Source organism: Charadrius vociferus, unplaced genomic scaffold (assembly GCF_000708025.1).
Source record: "Charadrius vociferus isolate BGI_N301 unplaced genomic scaffold, ASM70802v2 scaffold1346, whole genome shotgun sequence".
In the NCBI taxonomy this organism is placed as follows: domain Eukaryota; kingdom Metazoa; phylum Chordata; class Aves; order Charadriiformes; family Charadriidae; genus Charadrius; species Charadrius vociferus.
The window spans coordinates 110,131-132,510 of NW_009648681.1; the positions used below are offsets into that span (position 1 = coordinate 110,131).

The following is a 22,380-nucleotide window of genomic DNA, read 5'->3' on the forward strand; positions in this document are numbered from 1 at the left end:
GTCGGAGCATTGTGGGGTTTTAAAAGCAGAACACAGGTTTATTTACAATCAAGTTCTTATGGGCAGCTGAATAAATAAAAACTTTGCCCCATATACTCTAATTCCCCTCTGCAGAAAGTGTCTGAACAAAAGGCTAGGTTAGAGAGATGTCTGTCATAGCAGCTGCCCCCTAATCCAGCCCCTCCAAAGAACACACTTCCTTAGTAAAATACTATCAGAAAGAAGAAAATAAAGTGCAAATAAAAAGGCAATAAAACGCTGGTGGCTTGTCTTGAGGCCCAGACGATGTGGAAAGGTTCAGATGGACAAAGTTATGCCAGGTAGCTCACACCCAGCCACATCACGGTTTTGGATGCTTAAACAGGGACAGAGCCAAGACACTGCTCTGTAGCAGAGGGCTCCAGCGCAAACAGGAATATTGCACGTGTGCTCAAGAAGGGGGCAAGTGGCCTGGAATTGCCAGCACCAAAACAATGGATTTGGGATTTAACCCCACTGCTCCCCTGTGTTCTACTGACAGCCGCCAGGACAGGACGGATGAACAGAAAAAGGGACCAAACGTCTATATTCTGGTACTGAAGTCACAGTACGACTACATTCCTTATCACAGCAGCACAACAGAAGTTGAACTTCTGTCTCCTCACACCCAGTAACCAAACTGCCTGTGGAATAAAAAGATGAAAAATCTCCTACTTTGTGATACCCACGCTGTTGAAGGGCATTTAAACAAAAGGGTGCAGATGTCCTGAAGAATGGACCACTGCCCTAAGGACAGATGAAACTGACACAAAGAGTTCACATGACAGTGCTGGGAACCCATGTCAGGATCAGAGCAGATGTGAATTGAGCAGATAAACTCAAAGGCAGAGCTGCCAGAGCCACAGGAGACTCTTGAAAAGCTGTTCAGACTGCCTAGGACCTGTCCACACTTCAGGATCTTCTCACCCCATGCCTGAACTAGGCTACAAGAACAGAACACAAGAGACAGGACATGTATTAAGTCAGCATACACAGTAACTTCTTTCCAACAGTTCCAACTCAGAAGTGCTGTAGATACATTTGTGTGACAGGGTATTTGGCACAGCTGTCTGGTGAGGGATCCTGCTAGTATCTTCAGCTCCACTTGGTGCATAGATACTGCATGTAAAGGCATAACTAAGTAGCATTCTCGATCCAGAACAGCTAATCCTTTGCTGAGTCCAAGTGCCACGCTGCAGTTACGGCCATAAGAAGTCTCCGACTCAGGCTCCTTCTCCATTGCTTTAGAACTTTCCTCTGGAAAGTGAAACCCATGTGCTTGTTAATATCCTGACTCAGGATGGATCTGGGCTCGGGTCTCCATTCTGTTCAGCCACGAACCAGCACCACCATACACAGAGGCGCTGGACGCTCTGCCTTTCACCCTCCGTCCAGTCAAAATTCAGACCACAGGACAGCCTTGTTTCCTTTGTCCACACTGACCACATGAGCACCCGCTGGTGACCACGCGACTGCATTGATAGAAGAACTGAAATGGAAGCCAGGTATAAGTTTATAAAAAAGCCAAAATTCACAGCAGCGCTCAACACTGGAATGAAGTATTATAGCTCTCTGGCCATGAAAGAAAAAGCACTTTCTCAGCTCTCAAGAGACTCCGGCTTTTAATAAGCCTAAGAGAGATACAGTTTCTTCAGAATATATTAGATGTACTTTATTAGAATAGTATCTCAGTTTAAGAAGTTGAACAGCAACAAACCTAACTGCAATTCAATCTGGAGAATACAGCCATGAATCCACAAAGGATCTGCACATTAAACACTCTCATGCATGAATACAAGTTGAAAAGCTGTATGACTACAATTCTTTCCCAGCTCAGCACGATTCACAACCCAGATCCCTGCTTTAGATTATACAGCCAGCTTCCCCTCACCTGTGATGCTTTGCAAGCGTCCTCTCCAATTTCCCAGTGAGCACATTCCAAATGTAGAGGGCCCCATCAGCTGAACCAGCAGCCACATAGTTACCGTCAGGGCTATGAGATCAGATAAGGTGCAGAAGGCAGAGAACCATTTTCAAGTCAGCAATTTAGCAGCACACATCATCATTCCATCCGCAACTTCCTAAGCAAGCAACTTGGCATTAAATAGTCTTGTAAGAGTTACACATTACCAGCTGCTAACACTAGGAGGTGAAAGCACTTTGAAATCAGAAGGTTTCCAAGACATTGGATCAACATCTACAGATATACTCTGTCTTGAGCAAGAGGTAACCTTGGGCGAATCACAAACTCTGCCCCAGTTTTTTTAGCTGTAAATGGGGACAATGTAACCAAGCATCAGGAATCACTCACTATTACCAGGGAAAGATTTATCAAATACCGTGCTTATATTTGACCTTACCTGAACACAACTCTCGTCCAGTCAGAGCCACATTTGAATCCCTGGGCGCTGAAAAATCAGAATTACATAATTGTAAATTAATTTATAGTAAGATGGACTTCCAGGTTCTCACTAAAGAGCATTGTAAGGATTTATACGTGGTTCAGAATAAGCTCCAGTATCCCTTTATCACAATTTACATTTCTCATACACCCTTCTCTCAATCACATCTGAAGAAATTCTTTCCTTTAGGCCAAAGACTTCTAAGCCAAGCTATCTTCTTTGAAGAGGTAAAACGAAAAGATCCAACAAAGCAGATCTTTGCTGTTAAGACTCTAGAGAACTTTGCTACCAATGTAGGAAAAAAAAGCTTAAGAGACTGCTCTCTCTGTGGAGATACTGAACAACACTCCAACACTGAGGGCAGTCTGCAATCCACAGTTCTGAAATTCATGATGTCCTTGTGGAGAACACACTCACCTGAATGTCTGCTTGACAGCGCTAACCCGCAGATCAATGATCTTCAGTAGATCATCACGGGAACAGGTCAAAAGCTCTGTTCGCTCTGAGTTCAGGTCCAGAGCTGTGATTCTTCCAAGCAGCTCCAGTTCTTTTACTATGCTTTCAGTCCTAAGGACAGAAAGAAAAAAAAAAAAAGGAACGAAAGAAAAAAAAGAGTAAATCAGAGCCTAGAACCCGAACTGCTGCATCAAAAGTTTGACTTGTCCCAATTTGGAAGAAGAGAAAAAGGATTACTGGTTTATTCTCACATTTTGATTCTTTCTCAAGTTAGATCTCACTTTGTGGATAACGTTTCCAGCCAATAGCTACATACCATTTTCTTCATAACCCCACCCTCTGAAAAGCTAAATAACATCTAGAATGGCAAGTACTGCCCAATGCAAAATATTTACAAGGGAGCAGACTGCCTTTTCAGAAAAGAAACAGCATCACCCCCCACCCCCCCCCAAATCCCAACCCCGAAATACTGAACAGTATAATAGTAACAACAAAAGTCTCTTTCAATGACCTTCTGCAACTCTTAGAACAGTCTCATTAGCTTCCAAGCTCAGGAAGAAGAGTTCCCTAGTTCACATTCTTCTTGGACAGCAATCCCATAACCATTCCTACCCTATAAGCTCTCTTACAATAGTTTTACCTGATATCCCAGAAACGAATTTTCTTATCAAAATGTCCACTCATTACACATTGCTCAGTACATACGATGTCATTGCAGCTAGATCCTGCAAACACTGTTTTTATACCTGAAAAGGATAAACCATTGGTGACACACTGAAATTTATACTGCACAAACTGATGAAAACAGACAGAAAAATAATCACTATACCACACACACACACACAGAGTGGCCACACACAGCAGCGGTCAAGGAGTGCCACAGGGCAGACAAACTCTGTCTTAGAATAATCCTGACTTAAGTCTTCAACAACCTCTCTGCCCTTCTCAATCTCCTTTGCTGTGGCTAATATCCCTTTAGATGCTCCCATGACAGCTACTTTACTTCCACTTCGTATTTAGACAGCTATAATTTGCTACTGTTAAACAATACAAAACTGTCTCCTTGACCTATGTCTGAGGTCCAGGAATCAAGGTAACCTTGAATCTCAACTTCTCTCTCAGTGCAAACACGTTTAAGAGCCATTAGAAGGAAAAAATCCAAGGAAATACAGCGCTTCTCCCCCCCAAAATCTGTATCCTAGCATTTCCTTCACTGGAGATAAAATTTTTGGTACATTTCCAAGAGACATTTCCATCCACCTCAGGGTTAAAAACTGACCTGGGTCCAAGTTTTTAGTGGAAGACTAAAATACCCACCCCCAGACTGGTAAACAAAGAACACTCACAGAACACAGCTGCTGCTAAAGTAATAGCATTAACAGTGCTTCCTGCATACACGTGATTTCTTATTTCAGGTAGCAGGCAGAAAGAATCTGATTACTTGAATAACAATAGAAGATGCCATGGCTGCTAGTTTTTACTTTTCTAGACAAGCAAGAAGATGAAGTAATCTGGCTGATGTCAGACTTCCATTTACATTCAGTAGAAGCACAGAACACAGACAAAAGACAGAAGTTTGGTTTCCTTACAAACTTTGCTGCGGAGGTCCCAGAGCTTGAGGGTCCGGTCGTGGCTTCCCGAAACAATGCGTGCATTGTCCAGCAAGAATTTGGCTGACAGAACTTTACCGCTGTGACCTGTCAGGGTGTGCTGAGAACAAGAGGTTTACATGGTAACATCACACAGTTCCACTTGCTCCCTTTCCTCATAGCTTACTAGTTTTGCTATTTAACAACTCAAAGAATCTTAAATCCAAATTCATGTCTACTGCATTGCTGGGAGAAAAAAAAAAAAAATCTATTTTAGTTAAACAGAGATTAACACTGAGTAGGAGTGTTAAGTACCACAGAATTCAGCCTGAAGCTGGGAGACACAGGTGACCTTTGGCTGCAGTTTCTCTAGCTACTCAGGAAACCTGCAAGCTCTCTTCCTCAACACTCTGTACACCTGCATTTCATGGGCACATGGCAACTGCAACACAGCCTTGCAGAAGCAGTGAGGAGAAGGGGTTAAAGCATGTTGAAAATGGAAATCGTGCCTTCAGGTTTTTATAATGAGCATCTCTCAAGGATACTACAAGGTATCTACGTCTCGACCGTTGTTACATCTTCAAGTCTGAACACTGAGACAACAAGAGATTTCAGGAAAAACTCCCTGCAGCAGTGTCTGTAACTGCAGGGGGAGGCTCTCCGAGGCTGAGAAGAACGTGAACTACATTCACTTCAAATTGCTGAATATTGATACACTAAAATCTCAAAACAGATGATGAATGACTGAAGAAAGAACTGTGGAAAAACAAGAGAGAAATCTTTGGAATATATTTAGTTGTTTTTTGTTTAAATACTCAAAGGACTATTAAATTACACGTAACAATCTGGGCTTGGGAAATACAAAAGGAAAATCCTTAAGAATGGAAATGAATAGGAGCAAAGTTTGGGGAAAAATAGCAAACCTGACACACAACACAAACTCTGAAAGAATGAATCATCCCATAAAGACCACTCTGTCCTAAGAGAGGACACAAAGTTCAGAAAGGAGGTTCTCAACTTGCACTCTGCATCTCTCTTCTGCACTTGCTGCAGTCATTACATACAGATATTTGCATTTAAGTAGGGAGTTTGTGGCAAAATTTACCATGATTTCAGCTTCGCTGCCTCCGGCTCATGTGCAAGCCATGACAAATCCATACCACACACAGTCGAAACAAAGAATGCACTATTTTGTCTCAGCGAACAGTAAATGCACTCACCCAAAGCTGGTAGTCACCAACGACATCAAAAAATTACAGGAAGATATTATGAAGCCAGACTGATGTTTGCAGGATAACTAACTTTTTGCAGTACGTAATCTATAGTCTCCTAAACTTTTATTCATTATAATTCACATCCAATAGTAGGTTTTGCATCCGAACAGAAGCTGCAAAAGAACTGATATTCTTCACTTTCCTAAATGAGACATCTCCACATCTTCCTGACATCTCCACACTGAGAACTACCCAGTGAATTACAATGCAACCGTAGGTTATAACAGACATATGAAATGTCAGAAGATTCAGAATATGAAAGCATCATCTTCCTAAAATAAGAAGTTGAGGAAAAGTGTACACAGTAATAACAATTAAAAAAACCTCTTAGAAAGCTGAAAAGAAACTTTTCTTTTAGTCAAAGGTGAATCCTTCTTTACAGTAGAGCTACATGCTGGAGAAGAACCTGAGTACAAAGGAGTAGGGAGAAGAGGAGCAATCTTTCAAAAGACATTAAGAATAAAGTCAAGGACTTTTATGCTTGCTGCCTTTAACAGCGAGGCAAAGGACTTCTTTTCAAGAAGGCTGCTCCTGACTGAAACCAAAACATTGCTCTTTGTCTTCTGCAAACCCTTCTTCAGCAGTCCACTCCTTGGGGATTGAGGCTAAATCATTGAAGTGGTTCTCCTAAACCATAAAAAGCATTTAAATTTTCACAGAGGTGGATGCAAAAGTGTACTGGTTTACATGGTAAGGTTTTGCTAGCTGGGGGGGAGCTATACTGTGAAAATATGCAGTAACTGGAGTTTCCTGCTAGGCTATGCATAGACCAATACTGTATTTTAGGTCTTGCTGTGAAGACCCTTAAGAGAAACAAAGACCCTTTTAACAGAAGAATTGTTGAAAGTGTCTGTAAACACCCAACTTCCAAACTGACCATGTCCCCATTAGACAAAACTGGAAATACGAGAGAAACAGCCCGGGCGCTGCTTTGCCTTCAAGAGACTCACCCGTAATCGATTGTCATCAACCGTCCAGATTCTACTGGCAAAGTCATTTGAAGCTGCTAAGAGGTAAGAACCCTGTGAACACAAGATTGATTTAAGATTACTTCTGCAAGTCCATATGCAAATTAAACTCAAAAGCATTTCCAATAAATCATTAAAACCATACTAGTGCTTTATTGCGAAGGGAAAAAAAACAAACAAAAAGCCACACAGTAGCATGTACTAAGGAAAGCTAGTATAACAACTTTCAAAAAGACTATGGCTTTTTCTTCTCAGAATATGTCAGTGATTTGTAGAATCAGGACTACAGAAAAAAGGAATAACAATAACCAGACCAGAAAGGATGCTCTCCTTTCCCTTCTGCTGCAGTGAGGAAATGGGTTCTAGTTTATCCTTATCTATTGTGGGTTTTGCCCCCACTCTTTTTTGATTTTTCACAGGGAAAAAGCCCTACACCACTGCTTAGATAGGCCTCAGAGTGGAATTAGTCCAATTCTTGCATTTTTCATTACAATTCTAGCGTTTTAAACTATAATTCCAAAAACTTAATCTGTCCAAGGAGGTATAAATTGACTTGTTCATGGCTTTAGGCTTAAAAGCTTGTCCAAGTCATGCATAATAGAGAATGGATACCACAAGATTCATGCTTGCATTCCCGCCCAGCTCAAAAGACTTTCCTGAATCCTTAAAGCCCATTAGCATCTCACCTCAGGCACTTCTCACCTCAAACATGTTCAAGCAGCTTGCCAAAATCAGAACTAGTTTCTCCTGCAGATTAACAGCGCCAGCAAATCTCTATGAGCTGGTCAGTGTCCAAAGGAAGAATCCTTTTGTGTGTGTATCAATAAAGTTTAGCACACAGAACCACCAAATGGAAGAAATGATGTCAGCTTTGGTCTACTGTTTATGCAGTAAAGCATTGTGTTATAGGAGAGGTCTCAGCAGAAAAGTCAGATCACATGTCCAGTTATAACAATCCAAGACCCCAAACTCCTTCAAGTAAGACTGTCGGATGCTGATCCCAGTCATGTCTCTGACACTTCAGGTTAACATGAACTGAACACATCACAAGCTGTCAGCAAACACTCGGCCAGCCACACCATTACTGTGCTGTGACTGGTGAGAAGCTGCTGGGAGAAAAGGTCATGGAAGTACAAGTCTTAGGATAATCAGACCTTTTACTATTCATCACAGACCTCAGCAGGGCACTTATGGAAATAAGCTTCACAGAAATAAAGCCTCAGCGTATGTGCTTCTTTTGTACTGTTATGCCAGCTTTAGTGGAAGCTGAAGACTAATTTCTTACTTTAGACAAAGCCTAGTGTATGTTATTGCAATTTTATCATAATAGCCCATAACAGCCAATGTCTGAGCTGCATATCATCTTCTGAATTGTAAAGCAAAGAGGAGAATTACAGACTCCAGCATATCAAATAAAGATCTTCTGTACAACTTTTAACTATTTGCAGTTACTCTCGTAAGTATTTTAACTCATTTCTTAGGTAACTTTTCAAAGTGTCAGAATGGAATTTGACAGCAGAGCATGACATAATGCAATTAATTTATTCCCAATCACAAACAGTGGATATTGCACAGATACTCACAGCACTATCAAATTCTATGCTTGTAATCCCAGCATTACTACCAGAGAGGGAACCTTTGGGCTCACACCTATCTGCACAGAGAAACACAAACAAAACAAGCAACGTATTAAAACAGAATATTACAAGAAGTGAACTATAACATGAGTTTGTTTAGCATCCCGCATACCCCAAAGCAAAAAGTTTACCTCCCAAGACTTCCCAAAGCTTAACCCTCCGGTCCATGCCTCCTGTTGCTAGTAACCGGGAGCCAGGGCTGAACTGCACTGCATTCACCTCCCCATCATGTGCATCCTGAGGAGTGGGAGGAACAGAACAGCCACCCAAAATGGAATTAGCATAGACCCAAAAAAACCACAGATTAGAAAGCTACAGAACTTAAAGGTTATACAGAACCACAGCTGTAGATCTTTCAGCAGTATATAGGAAACAAAGCCAGAGACTGAAACTCTACTATGGTTGACGGTGTGCGAACAGAGCAAAAAGGCTGATTCTTATCTAAAGAAAAAAACAAAAGCACATAAAGAACACTAGCAAGGACTGAACTGTGATAATAAACTGCCAGAAGCCTTATAAAGCCTAAACTTACGAAGCATTGTAAGGTAAGGCCTTTAAGTTACCAGAAAAAGATTAAGGAAAGGAAAGGACAGAAAACAGTAACAGGTGATACGCTGGAGAAGGAAACTAACTTTTCATTTCTCCATCTAGAGTCAGCCATGGAACATGATCCAATCAGTTCATGCAACCACAGAACACTCAAGTCAGGCTTGAGTTAGGAAAGTCTGCTAGAAAACAGCATAACAGATTAACTGCATTCATTTAGTGTATTGGTGATAATGCTACTTTACATTGGCAATTAAGTTGTACCAGCACAGTTGTGACTTGGAACAGCACCTTTTCTCTCAGAGAACTTGGGCTTAAGCTGTCGCTCCTATCTGCAGGTGCAGTGACATCCCTGCACCCCTGCTTTCTCACACCTCAATGTTTTGAAGCTTGAGTTGGCCCATTAGTAGTGATTCTTAACCTTTTAAAACCTATGAGAATTTTAAGATTTCTTCCCTTTTTATCCCCTGTTAATTTCACAGCTTTATACTACTTACCCACACAGTATTAGTACCACATTCTTAATTCATTGACTGCATTCCTTTAAGTATTTTTAGTAACTGGTCTTTCAAAATCAGTTTTTCTGGAAACTTGCTGCTTGAACTTGGTTTGCCAGCTAATATTTAGGGGTCATCACACTTCAAATCTGATTTTTTCTACAAGTGCAGAAGAGCCATTCAGAACAAAACTGGTCAAAGGTCTTGCCTAGAAACTATGCCCAGGTATGATGGCTGAAGTGACTACCTTCTCCACCATCTCAAGCCTGTTCTACTCACCCCTCCAGAATTGAGCCCAGTCTGCTCCCTGCATCTGCCAAACCTCTGGCACAGAGTCCTTGCATTCATGCCGGGAACGCTCTGCTGGACCTAGACATGTCCTCACACTCCACCTTAACATAGATCACCTCCAGAAGGAACACGTGGATTCCCATGAAATGAGTAGGGACTTTTTCCTTCTAATATTGCAGTGCTAACCACAGATCACCTCCATACTGCCACAGTCTGACAGGCTTACTACTATAGCTATTCCCACTCCTGCTACAAGATGAGGCATTGGAATGGGGCAGCATTCCCCATGTTGCCAAGACTAAGGGTCAGCAGAGTCTACTGTGGTTTGCCCCTCCATACTGGGAAGACAGGCTGTGCTGCTCTTGGAAGTTCAGATGACATTACAGAAGATCAAAAGAAAGGTGAAAACAATATAACCTCTCACATGGTTCTTGAAAACCTCACATATATAGCTTTGCAATACCTTTTACGATGAAATTAGCCAGGATTTACAGCTGTTGATCACCTGTGCTTGCTGTACGCAACCAGCAGAGGAGAGAGGTTGCAACACATACAGCAGCCACAAACACCTCCTCTGATGCTCCCTATTCATGCCAGCTCCAGGCTGTCGCTTATGTTATGACCCTATTCTCAATTAAGGTAACATTGCTACTCCCTCCACCCCAAGAATTCCACTAGAGAAGATGGTAATAGGGCAGGCTAGGAATACACAAGCCTCCATGCTGCAGTGAGCCACCCTGTTACTCTGGATGAAAAAAAAAAAGTCATTGTATATCCATGAAATATCCGCATCCAGCACTGGAGTGCCTGAGAAAGCTCAAGAGGAATGTTCAAACAAGTAGCTGTGTTACAAGACAATTTACCACAATGTTGTTCATTCAGAAGGCAATGCCCTTCACAGAAATTTTGTGAGGCCAAACCAATGCATAAAGGAGGTCTCAGCTTGAAAACTTTAGATCACACACAACAAATGAAGACACCCCACTACCACAAGCTCCTCTTAACCAGTTCTGTTGGATGACATTCAGTGCCACAACTCCCTTCACTGTGGAGAACTGGGACTGAATTAATCCCAAACTGTCAGCAATCTCTTCCTCAATCATAGCTCTACTATGGCATGACAGAACAGGGACTGCTGGGAGCCAAGAGGGTAATGGAGTGTAATTCCCCTGTGCCCTCAGACCTTTTACTCATCATCATCGACCTCAGTAAGACAGGCACCAAGCACATTGGCTCTGAGAAGCATTTCAGCTAAGAATTAAATGGGATGAACTATGCTACCAAATAAGAATGCCTTCTTGTTTCGCAACGTTAATAGAAAGAGTTTCAGGAGATCAGTTCCGACACAGATAGGATTCACTTCCTCCAAAGACAGTAAAAGGAACAGTAAAACCGAGATTTCTTTCTGTACTTACAAAGACACATATGGCAGTAGTGGGCACTCTCACTTCTTTACTGGCACCTGGATGTGGCTCTACGTTATCCTGCGGAGCAGGGAACGAGGACAAAGAACGCCTCCTGAGATGAAACAAAGCAGAAATATTTTAAAATGAGAAGTCAATGCTGTTTTGAGTTCATCCAGATCTGTACCTGTCACTTAACTACACTGTACAGCAAGTAAAGAATGGGGAAATGAGTTTTTAACTCTCCTTTATTTCCACCTTCCAAAAATTACATTTGTCGTACAGCACTATGTCCACTTGTGGCTTTAGATATCTCATAGTACGCCAGATAAGTTACCTGAACTGATTACTGACCTCAATTCGGAGCTTTTCTTTTTTTAATAGGAAAGAGAAACATGGGAGTGATTGTAGCCGAGTTCAGCTGGAGAGACTACAACTCCATCGTTATGCCTAGGGAGACTGGACACCATTGCAGCATTGCTGCATCCCAGGCAGCAAAATGCTCCATTCAAAGGCTCGGGGTTGCACCATTTAAGCAAAGACCGTCCACCTAACACAGAGGTTGACTTAGAAAGACTGGCTCCACTCTGGATACTAAGCACAGAACCCAATGACTTATTTTAAATAACCCTATTAAAGGAGCAAAGTGCAGTGGAAAGCAAGAGCAAACCCCATGTGTTCTCTCCACAAAGAGGGGCTCACTGCCTCTCTAACTGCGGACAGTTTCTAGCCAGTGTTATCAACATCTGAAGTCTAATCGGGGTAACGCAGCTGGGTTCCGTGTTACTTCAATGGAATACATTCACATGCTGGACTAAGAGTGGATAATGTTTTCACCTGGCAGCATCAGAAGATTGATGTCCCAAAAGGGGAGACTCAGACAGACTGGAGGGAAAGGTCAGAGGTCAGCACACGGCAAGATGGAAGAAACAGGAAGTTGAGGAGAACAAAAAAGAAAAAAAAGAAAAGCAGAGCTAGAAGAAAGGCTGAAATTATTTGTTTGTATTCCCTGCATCACCAAGATTTTGGTGTACATTGAAACCGATATACAAAACAAAGAGGTGAAAGTGTTCTAACCTACCCAAAGATATTAGTGATAGAGTCCAGAAGGCCTCCAGCTGGCTGGGAGAGTCGCTTACTGAAGGAGGGGAGGACAGGTTTAAACCTTGTGAATAGCTTCTCCACATAAAGATCAATACAAACACATTTCATAGCAACAAGTCTCTGGAAAGACTCCCTCCCCTGCAGACCCAGTCCGAAAACAGACCCAGACAACACCCAAGGCAGGCATCAGTTCAAAAGTCATCAGTAACTGCAACTCAGAACGTAATTTGTGAGTGAAGTTTCCCTCAACTTCTACCCTGTGAATTACTGGGTTTAGATATAACGGTCTGCCAAGTGTGAAGTTTCAATCAAATTAATCCATGCTCTCACATAACTACCTCTTACTTTCCACTCACTGCCATTTTAGAGGAAGAAAGAGATGCATTTAATCTAGGTGAGGATACTTCCACCATTTCAGCTAAATCAAAACACACAGCTATTTGTAAAGTCACTTGATATCCTGTATAATAAAAAAGATATAATGCAACAGACACTGCAATACCTATTTCATTATCTATTTCACTTTTAAACCTTTGCTTTTAAGATTAGACAGATTTTTCCGACAATAGTTTAATTTATTTAAAACAGCAAAGGAAAACCAGAGCACATCTAGAGCACAGTAACAGAAAACAGCACGTGGGTTTCGTACTGCTCTGTGGGAAGTACTAAACTGTGTTCCAGCTAAAGGCAAGTAAAAACTCTAACGTTCCCAACACTGTTCCAACACTTATATCCCTTGTTCTTCCTCAATGACACAATACAAAAATCTCTGTCTACAAACCTGGCTGTTCGGCTGACAGCTCGCACTGGAGATGTCTCCTCAGCTGTGTCAGAGGTTTCATCTGCAAGCACTTCAATGTCATCATCCCTGCTGAAGTGAGATAGAACACCTCATTTTCAATCAGCCAGAGCTTCCTATGGAAACCACTCACTGATGTATACGAAATGAACGGATGAGACTGTCCCAGGGTCTGTGAGTGTCTGCACCCAACCTGCATCCAGGTTTACTTAGCTGTAGTAACACGTAGGTAGATCCAGACTACACAAACACTGATCTAGCCCTCACTGCCAGAGATACCACATTCAACATACAATGTCTGAAAACAAGCACATGCAGCACCTAAATTTCTTTTTTTTTTTCCCCTCTCCTTTCCAGCTGTCAATTACACTCTTCACTGACAACAGGGTTGGATTTTCTGCCCCGCTCCCCCTCCCCCTGTAGTTATGTTGACAGGCATCCTTACCAGATTCTTTTTACTACAGGCATTGTATTTCAGCTTGCAGCACTACAATACAGCAGTATAAGGACCCATCACATCTGAGCAAGAATTTGCTACTATGTTTGCTGTAACAGTTACAGCAGAGCAAAAACATGACATTGCAACCCCATATATAGGTGATATCCTATTTTCACAGCACCTTTTTTGCTGTTCCAAAACAAGTAAGTATTAGAACAAAGTATGAGAGTTTGAATTTTCCTTTTTCATCCACACCAAAGACACCCAGATACTTTCTATACTGTTGTACTTCAGGTGCTGCCCCTTTAAGTATGAGGGATGTTTTGGTACACTTCACTAAAGCGTTGGTGTACAACTGAACAAAGGTGTAAGGTTCCAATACATATACCATAAATTAATCCAGCTAAACTACTCAACTAACACCGAAAGGTTTCCCCCCGCCATTAGTCATCATGGGCTCTGACAGTCTAGTATTTTTTCCTTCAATGATGATTTTTCCTCCACTGCTGATTTTGCAGGACAAACTATTTTTAAACACACTTATCAACCTGATGTCATTTGACTGAACAGGAAGTTTAAATTCAGCATTTAAGTAGGAACAAACCAATTCCTGCTATCAGATAACACTGAGCTGCAAAAGAAGTGAAGAGGATGGGACCATTTTGAATGTCTCATTTCAGACTACAGCTGCGCTTTTAGTTCTAAGATTGTGGAGGACAGTATATATAAAAAGGCTATGGAAAAATATATCCTCTGAATATATCCTGATTGAAAGTATCAGGCTGACATATCAGTAACACACTATAAAGTTCTGCTGATATTTCTTTTTGAAAATCTAAAGTTTAAGCTATTAAATTGTATGTAGCAAAAAAACCAAACCTTTCCATGTTAACTTATTTTTGAAGTGAATACAAACAGCAGGGCACACTTCTCGAAATGTTGCAATTTTCCCCTTCAGTAAGCAACACATTTTGACAATAAAACCCTCTAAAATTACAAAATCAAAAAGAAGGAATCAAAAACATCTGTGAAGCAGAGTTTGAGTAATTTACAGAAGCAATTATTTTCTAGGTTTTTTCTTTTTCTTAAACAGGCTTCTTTTTAACTTCTCAGTGTCTCATATCAAATCATTTATGAAACACTGAAACCATCATCCCCACCACAACAGGAAGTAAAATATTCAAGCTGTTGTGCTACAGCTCCCTCTGAGCTCAGCTCTAAGATAGAAAGCTCTCGCTTTGGGTAATGGAGAGGAAGAAACTTAAGAGGGAAAGTGGCCACAGACATTACATGTGTGTTTCCCCTCTCAGTGCAACATTATTTCTTGAAGAGTCTAATATTCTAAGATATTCCATGTGTGTTCACATCAGCTAACATGGACAAAAGGGATATCACTATTCTTACGAGCTGGGAAGACTGCCCTTTGGCTTGAGACTGTCCACTGACCTGTGACACAGAGGTCAGCAGTAATCTTGTCGTGGAGAGTCACACCTCAATAAGCTAAGGGAATGGAAGCATTTAAACGTTTCTTAAAAGAAAAAAAATGCAAAGCAAATTGTGCTAACTAGTTGTATTGTTAACTGCAGTTTCAATTTTCCTTTCAAATGCTACAAGCTCTCTCAAACTCCCCTTATACACGCCCATTGTACCTAGTCCAGACTTTTGTGTGGGCCCTCTTCCAGAGCAGATACATTGCTCCTATCATGTGCAAGGACATGCACCTCAGAGACCTAATATGACATGATGCTAACACAAAGATCACAGATACCAAGAAAAAGCCTGCACACTGCTCTGGCAGTGTGCTCTGAAGACTGTCTCACCACTTTCTAGTAACAAAGCAGCAGGTGTAGTTTTTCTGGATTTGGCTAACGCAAGTGCCAACAACCTTATCAACCTGATGCAAAGCACCTATACATACCCACTTCAGTCAGCTGGTTAAATACCACCCAGGAGTAAACATAGCAGTGAAATGAACAACAGACTAGAGATATTTATCTCTGGCTTGCCAGGGAAAGTAACTTGACATCTATTTTCTTCCTACAGAATATATCTCTCCCACTATGGAAGTGATCAATATATCTTCACTTATCTTAACTCACTCAGCACCTGCTCCTACAGGAAATCCTTGAACCTATTTGTAGTCTAACACTTAAAAACGCAGGCATCTCCAGAGTACGTTGTTTCATGACTGAAGAACTGTTTTGAAGACCAAAGGCACCCCATAACAAATGTTTTTATGCTGAGATAAGACTATGCGTTCACTATATGAACCATTCTTAGGACTTTCAGTCCAAGCATCTATTTTTAGTCATAACAGAGCTCCTCCTTCTGGAAGTTCAAGTAGGGAGAGTTACTGTACTTTTCTGACTTTACACCAAAGTTTAAACACTCCTCTACATCACCAAATTTAGAAGTAAAAAAGATACCATTTATCATGCATCTGCATAAAACTGAAGCATGAAGTGATGAAGCAGACTCTATAAATCAAAACTGCTTACGGTTCAACAGGCAGGGGTTCTTTGGCAGCTTCTGCTAGCTCCTTCTGCAGCCTAGCTTGTCGTCTCCTAAGAAGAAGAAAGGTTATGAAAAAAAACCCACCCAAACTTCCTTAATCCCATCCCAAAGGTCACCCTGCACAGTTTTGATGGGCTTCATAAGATTTAAAAAAAAAAAAAAAAAAAAAAAAAATCAGACCACTGCCCTAATTTTATCCCACTTTTCAAGACACTCAGCGCAGGAGAGGCAGCTTTCTTACTGTGAATAGTGAAGGACAAGATCAATCAAGTGAGGCAATAAGGTGAAATGTACCTACAACCCTTTATGAATGCAGATTTGCTTGGAGTGCAAGAACTTGCAAAAACAATGATTATGTTAGTAAAGATAGTACAAAACTGCCAAGTACTATAAGACCTGTATTATAGCTTTTAGTCTCCAAGTTAGCTGGCAAAGAAGCTCAAGCAATTCAGAAGAATACAAAAAATTATTATTTTGCAAGGAAAAGAAACAAATGTACAAACTAATTTTTTCAAGTTATACATAGTTCAGTCTCATGGCAGCCGCTCGCTCCTCTTAGCGGAACACAAAAAAATACCTTAGTTGAGTCAAAAAAGGATAAATTTAAGAGTAGTATCAAGATGCAGTATGAACAAGAGAAGTCCAAATCTAATACCAGCAAAACCCCGCAGTTTCTTTCTGATTTATGATCTTCAGGCCATAGTTAAATGTTGCTCAAGAAACAAAAGAACATATTTTATTCGTTTAAAAGACAGGAATGTTTCCACAAAGCATCCGTCTCTGTTGGCCAGAAGGAACACAAAGTTCTGGACTCCCATTGTGTTGTGCAAGAACAGAGAGATCTCTGAGATCAAAACTAAATCTGGTTTTATCCTATGCACTCGTAAGTATACAAAAATATATCAGGAAGTAGTTTATCAAATAGAGGTCATCAATCTCACCTTGAATCTTTTTCATTTTCTGCATTCAAGCGATTGGCTTCTTGTGCTTTCTCTGCCATCCAACGTGAGACCAGTTCCTGGTTGTCTTCTGTAGTTTTCCTTAGTTTCTCCTCCAAGGCATTAAAGGTGATCTGGAGAGCATCATATTCATCTTTCAGCGTCTGATTAGCTCGCTCAAGGTCTTGCAGTTTGCTACGCAATTCCTGGCACTCTGTTTCCAGTTCAGAGATCTTCTGCAAATACTCTGCAATCCTGGAACAGCAACAAAATACACAAAACAATGAGGATCTCCTTTGGGACCTATACCATCTTCTTTGTGCTGTTTGCACAATGCCTAACAAAGGAATGTTTAAGCCTGTGGCTAGGACTCAGAATATTATAACACTAATAAATAACTCAGCCAGAAGTCTGGGTCCCATACCAGCCACACAGACGAAACAGTTCCTACTCACTTTGCTTCATTCATCTGCATCTCTTTGTCCTTCTGCTGCATTTGGTTATTCAAATCAATTACAGACTGGGCCAACTAGGGAGAGGAGAAAATTACATTACAAAATGCAGGGATGCCAGCTGGATAACACACACAGAGCAGCAATCAGCAAGAGTACAGACCAATCTAACATTACAAGCATGAAGCATACCTTTCAGGTATTCCTTCATCGCTTTCTATACAGATCTGTTTACTGCCCCTATGACACAGGTCATTAAATCAGGTAATCCTCTTTCAAAAATGAGTTGTCAAAAAGTTACTGTCCTTTGATACCTCACTCCCTTCCTGCAAAAAGTTTCTGTAATAAAGTCAGCTCAAACAGAATGTATATAGGGAAGAAAATTTACTTTTTAAAGTAGTGGAACAATCAATACAGAAACTAAAAATTGCCAGGTAAGTACACCAACAAATGAATACTAACAACCAAGCAACAAGTCTTCCTGTTACAGCCAGGACAGCCATTACAGGAGACATATTGTAAACGCAGGTTTCATGAAGAGTTTTCCCACACGAAAAGTTGATGGTGGAGTCTCTGCGGTGCAGAGGAAATAGAGGGGCAGGGGCCAACACTAACGAGCTGCTGCTGCCAGCTCACAGCTACCCAGTCAGTGAGCAGCAGAAAGCCCCACAGCGTGCAGAGCCTCGGCTGCCCAGGGAGAAGACAGGCTTGTGTTTTGAGAAGAGTGCCTGCCTGGGTACATGATTTAGGATACGAGTTTGGGGGGAAAGAAGGAATTTTCAGTGCTTTGGCTAGTTGGTGCACACCTCCTGTGGAAAGCCGTCTCTTCTTTGAAAAGCTCAGAATTACTGACGCTGGAGCTTCTCCACAACTCCAGTGAGGTGTGATAAAAGGAGCATGATAACTTTCTCCAGGTCACTCCCACCTTCTCCCTATAAAAGTATGCAGTATCATTCAGGTACCACCTCCTGGACTCATTCAATCCACTAGTGTAGTTTTTAAAAACCTAATTCTGCTGATGAAGCATTCACATCTTCCCATTAAAAAAAAAATATTAAAAAAACCCAGTGATTTTCCTCTCTTCCAGGCCCAGCTCTCATAACTAATGAGAGAATTCTGGGCTCCCTACTGCATTGACATGGCAGAATCAGTACTCTCTTTTTAGGCTAACAACATGGCACTTTCAACCTTTGCTTGTGCTTGTTTATTTTTATCCACTCTTATGTAGCAGCAGTCTGGCAAAGGGAGAGCACCAAACAAAACCACACACAGCCACCTGATCTCTCACTCTGCTCATTCAAAATCTTTCCAGTGTAGAAGTAGTGGTCAAGCACAGCTCTGTAAACAGGATAAGTTCCTTCCTTCTTTAATAGATACAGTTAAAAACTTATTCTTGAAACAAAATTAAATACTTCTTAAAAATCTATGCTGACAACATAAGCTCTTGCTTCTTGGCTGTCAGTTAGAAAGATCAACCACCTCTGGTTTATTTTAATCATCAACATGGGTTGCTTAAAAAGGCTGTACATGAAATGAGGAAAAAATGATGATGAATAAGCTTAGTAAAATTAAGGTCATATTCACAAATGGCCACATATGAACAATACAGAACACGAGGATTTTCTAACCTCGCCACGTTTCTTATGCAGTTCTGTCAACTCCTCTTGATGCTTTATCTTCAGCTGTGCCAGCTCCTGCAACTGCGCATCATTCCATGTGCCATCATGTCCTGGACTAGAGATTGAGAGAGCGGAAGAAGGAGATGTCACAAACTAGATTCCAGTATTTCCCACGCCTCTGACCAGTTAAGTCTCAGGACAAAACTCCCTTGGATTTTCTATACTACATCAGAGATAGAGGTCATTCATAACAAACAAAACCACAGCTTGCTCCCCCCCCCAACACACTGCTCACTGATGAAAATGCCATTATATAGTACTGGAAAATTAAATTTACCGAAGACTCTATTCACCTTTTTGTACATTTCTAAAACAGAATTCAAATGAAAAATGAAAGACAACTAGCCTTTACTTAAATTTGCATGAAGACAATTGAGTCTTAATAGTACACTCTCCAAGTTCTGGGAGAATTACAAATATTTTAACACCTGAAATTTGTTTTTGAGGGAGGTGGTAGACCTTGAAGATGCTACATATCTGAATACAGCATAACACAGGGCACAGAACCAAAAGCCAGCGAACCAAGGGTGTATTCCCACGCCCTTGGGTTTATAGTCCCAGGTGTTACAAGTTGCTTGTCCATTGTCCTAACTACGTTCTAACCTCTTATTGAGTAAAGGTTTTGTTTTGTTTTTTAATTGTGTTTTACAACACAGTGGTACCACGACATAATCTGGAATTCCTACACAACAGAAGAATACATGTATCACCCCATACACAGCTATGATTGTAACGTTGATCACTCATGTCTTTAAAAGCACAGACACGGGAACAAAAATGTTTTTTTTTTCTAAAAGCATTTACGCAGATATACATATCACACACACAGCCTTTGAGCAAGTTAGCAGCTATATGGTAAGGTACAGCTTTTAAAAATAATAATTTTAAGTTCATCACTATTATACCAGACAAACAGAACAAGGTAATTGCAAGCATCTGTTTCTGCAGGCATTCTGCATTATAACAGTCCAGTGGGAAACAGATAATGCATTCAGAAGCTGAAATACCCCACACTGATATCAGTAACTTAATGCTCTTCTCAAAACCCAAACAAACAAAACCTAACTGAATCAATCCTGTACTAGAAGCACTTCCAAAAAACTGTGTCCAAACAGATAGGAAGCCAAGTCCTGTGGTAATATCCAATGTGTCCTATAACTTCCGGCCAGCTATAGCCAGAACTGGATACTCCTCCTTGGCCTTACAGTAAGTAAAAGCATTTTTCCTCAGCTATCTAGGATTAGGGAATTCATTCTGTTTCAAGAAACTGTCATATACTGAGAGCAGTATCAGAGTTCAGCTTAGTATTTACTTTGAAGATGCTGTTTCTGTGCATTTCTTCTCATCCCCGTCTATTTCAGCCTCATCTCTTAGACTGGTGTTTAGCCAGAATCAGATTCTCACAAACCAAAGATGGTTCAAGTCAACTGCAGTCACCAAAAAGCTTTTGAAAACTTTCACACAGGTGTTAACTCCAGCCTGCTGGCAAAACACTCACATTTTGCCTGCAATTCCTGTAAAATCAGTTCTTCTTCTTTCCTTACTCGTAATAGTACACAATGGTCTTAACTATATTTGCTTTGTAACCCAATGAGACACACATATACAGTTTTGCATTATACAGCAAAAAGAGCTCCAGAGGAAACAACTCCTACAGAAGTAGGAAATTCTGAGCTACTTAGCCCTGCTTTTTCTTCAGTTACACCAAGAGCAGAACCCAACAGCCTGTACCTGATGGGATTTACACGCTGTCCAGACAAAGGATATACTACTAGCATACTGGTTTGCTGTAGATTCAAACGCCAAAAGAATAAGCAGCATGACCCCTGCCTGCAGCCCTACAGTGCTATTCCCAGGTTTGAGAGGAAGTTTCCTGAAAAAAAACCCTGCTAGAAGCAGGCAGAAGGCATTCTTTGTAGCATACGGTGCTTATTTAGGACTGACACTTCATAATCATGATTTTCTCCATTCTCCCCATTCTATGTGATAACGCAGACTGAAAGAAACCAAGGTGTTGGTTTCTTGCTGCACTGCAATGCTTGTAAGATCGGACAACTTCAAGAGTCAGATCATAATCATGAGGCACTAACATAATGCAAACATTTTAAGCACTACAAGGCAAAAAAAAAAAAAAAAAAAAATCAGAAGTAGAAGCTCATTCTGGTCCACCCCCGTACCTTGAGTTTGTGATGAATTACTTTCTGTCCAAAACTTGGTCAGATCTTTCTGCACTGCATACTACAAATGTATCCTAATTTTATCACATTTAGAATTCATTATAATTTATTTTTAATTCAACTCATTTCCCAGTTTGTTTCATTCCAAGTTACTGTAGCAACCTGGAAGCTGTTTGTGTAAAGTATCCAACAGTGGTTTAGGTTACAGTGTGCATGACAGAAAGCTGACTGACAGAAAAGGAATTTTAAATACCTGATCTCATGTCTGCTCTGCATGTCATATTTTTCTGCTTGAAGCTTATCAGCCAGCACCGCATGAAGGTCCGACTTCTCTAGTAACTTGTTATCTGAAAAAGCAAGAAGTGAAATTAAGAAGATAACCAAAAAGCAAAACCAGATTCCCACCCTCTTCTTCTACCAGCTAAGATCTAGTATCTTTAATTATTCTGACACAACCAAAAATTATGTAAGCCTCCACCACATTAGCATGTGCTCCTCTTTGGGGCCAGCAGGCTAAGGCAGTATTTAGCTAAAACTCCAAAATTTCCTCATGAATTTCCTCATGCTGTGTGGGACTGGTCTTATGAAAATTTAACACAGAGGCTGCTCAAATGTATCGTTATCTGCTAAAAGAGAAAGAGTTCAAAATTCAATCTCTTTACAGCCCCTCAACTGATAAGCAACAAAGAAAACAGACCTGCCAGAGAACTGGTCATAGCCAACACTGCGCAGCCCTGCCGAGGTTTGTTTGCCTCCCCCTTCCCCTGTAACACACAGCTCCTCAGTGTGAGCCCACAGCGTGAGGGGACCCCCACTTCCACTCGCTCCTGTCACAGCTCAGGCAGGAGAGGGACGGACAAGTAAGAGTTCCCTTGAACTCCTCTAAATTTTACAAAAGCCCACGAACATGGTCAACAGCACTACTGTTCTCAATTCCACAAACACCTGAGCGGGAATTGTGCAGACAATTTAGACGTTCAATCACTGCCCACAGCACAAGCTCGGTTTAGCCTGTGAGGGGACCGAGAGAAGCAACTACTTACTTTCCTAAACAGGGTAGAAACCCCAACTTTTCTCAGTTATAACAAACACCTCCCAACCAGTCTTCTGAAAAAGACACACACGAAGCCTCGGGGGCCCTTTACCACAGCGTTTTTCCCACTTTCCCAGGAGGAGGAGGGAAGAAAACCGCCTCTC

At 41.1% G+C, this 22,380-nt stretch overlaps 1 protein-coding gene across 2 annotated transcripts; it reads right to left on the reverse strand.

Moving 5' to 3' along the window:
- Positions 1 to 914: 914 nt before the first annotated feature.
- Positions 915 to 21,522, reverse strand: ATG16L1 (autophagy related 16-like 1 (S. cerevisiae)). Of its 2 annotated transcripts, XM_009886524.1 has the most exons (17): positions 21,437 to 21,522; positions 18,956 to 19,061; positions 17,331 to 17,404; positions 16,879 to 17,130; positions 15,922 to 15,987; positions 12,967 to 13,053; positions 12,163 to 12,219; positions 11,094 to 11,196; positions 8,476 to 8,581; positions 8,291 to 8,361; positions 6,690 to 6,761; positions 4,466 to 4,586; positions 3,517 to 3,622; positions 2,838 to 2,987; positions 2,379 to 2,426; positions 1,910 to 2,011; positions 915 to 1,507 (listed from the first exon to the last, which is right to left on the reverse strand). In XM_009886524.1, exons 1-17 carry the CDS (start codon positions 21,457 to 21,459, stop codon positions 1,414 to 1,416), a joined length of 1,638 nt encoding a protein of 545 aa, XP_009884826.1. In that variant the 5' UTR covers positions 21,460 to 21,522; the 3' UTR covers positions 915 to 1,413. The 2 variants fall into 2 exon arrangements, with proteins under 2 accessions (XP_009884826.1, XP_009884827.1); XM_009886525.1 differs by lacking the exon at positions 12,163 to 12,219.
- Positions 21,523 to 22,380: the final 858 nt, after the last annotated feature.

What these genes read in the sequence shown, in the direction of transcription:
- ATG16L1 (XM_009886524.1), bottom strand. Translation starts at nt 21,459, where the DNA reads ATGCAGAGCAGACATGAGATCAG. An exon ending in ATGCAGATGAATGAAGCAAA is followed by an intron (nt 17,131 to 17,330) that starts GTGAGTAGGAAC and finishes TTGCTGTTCCAG; the next exon opens with GATTGCAGAGTATTTGCAGA. An exon ending in TGGACGAGAGTTGTGTTCAG is followed by an intron (nt 2,012 to 2,378) that starts GTAAGGTCAAAT and finishes CTGATCTCATAG; the next exon opens with CCCTGACGGTAACTATGTGG.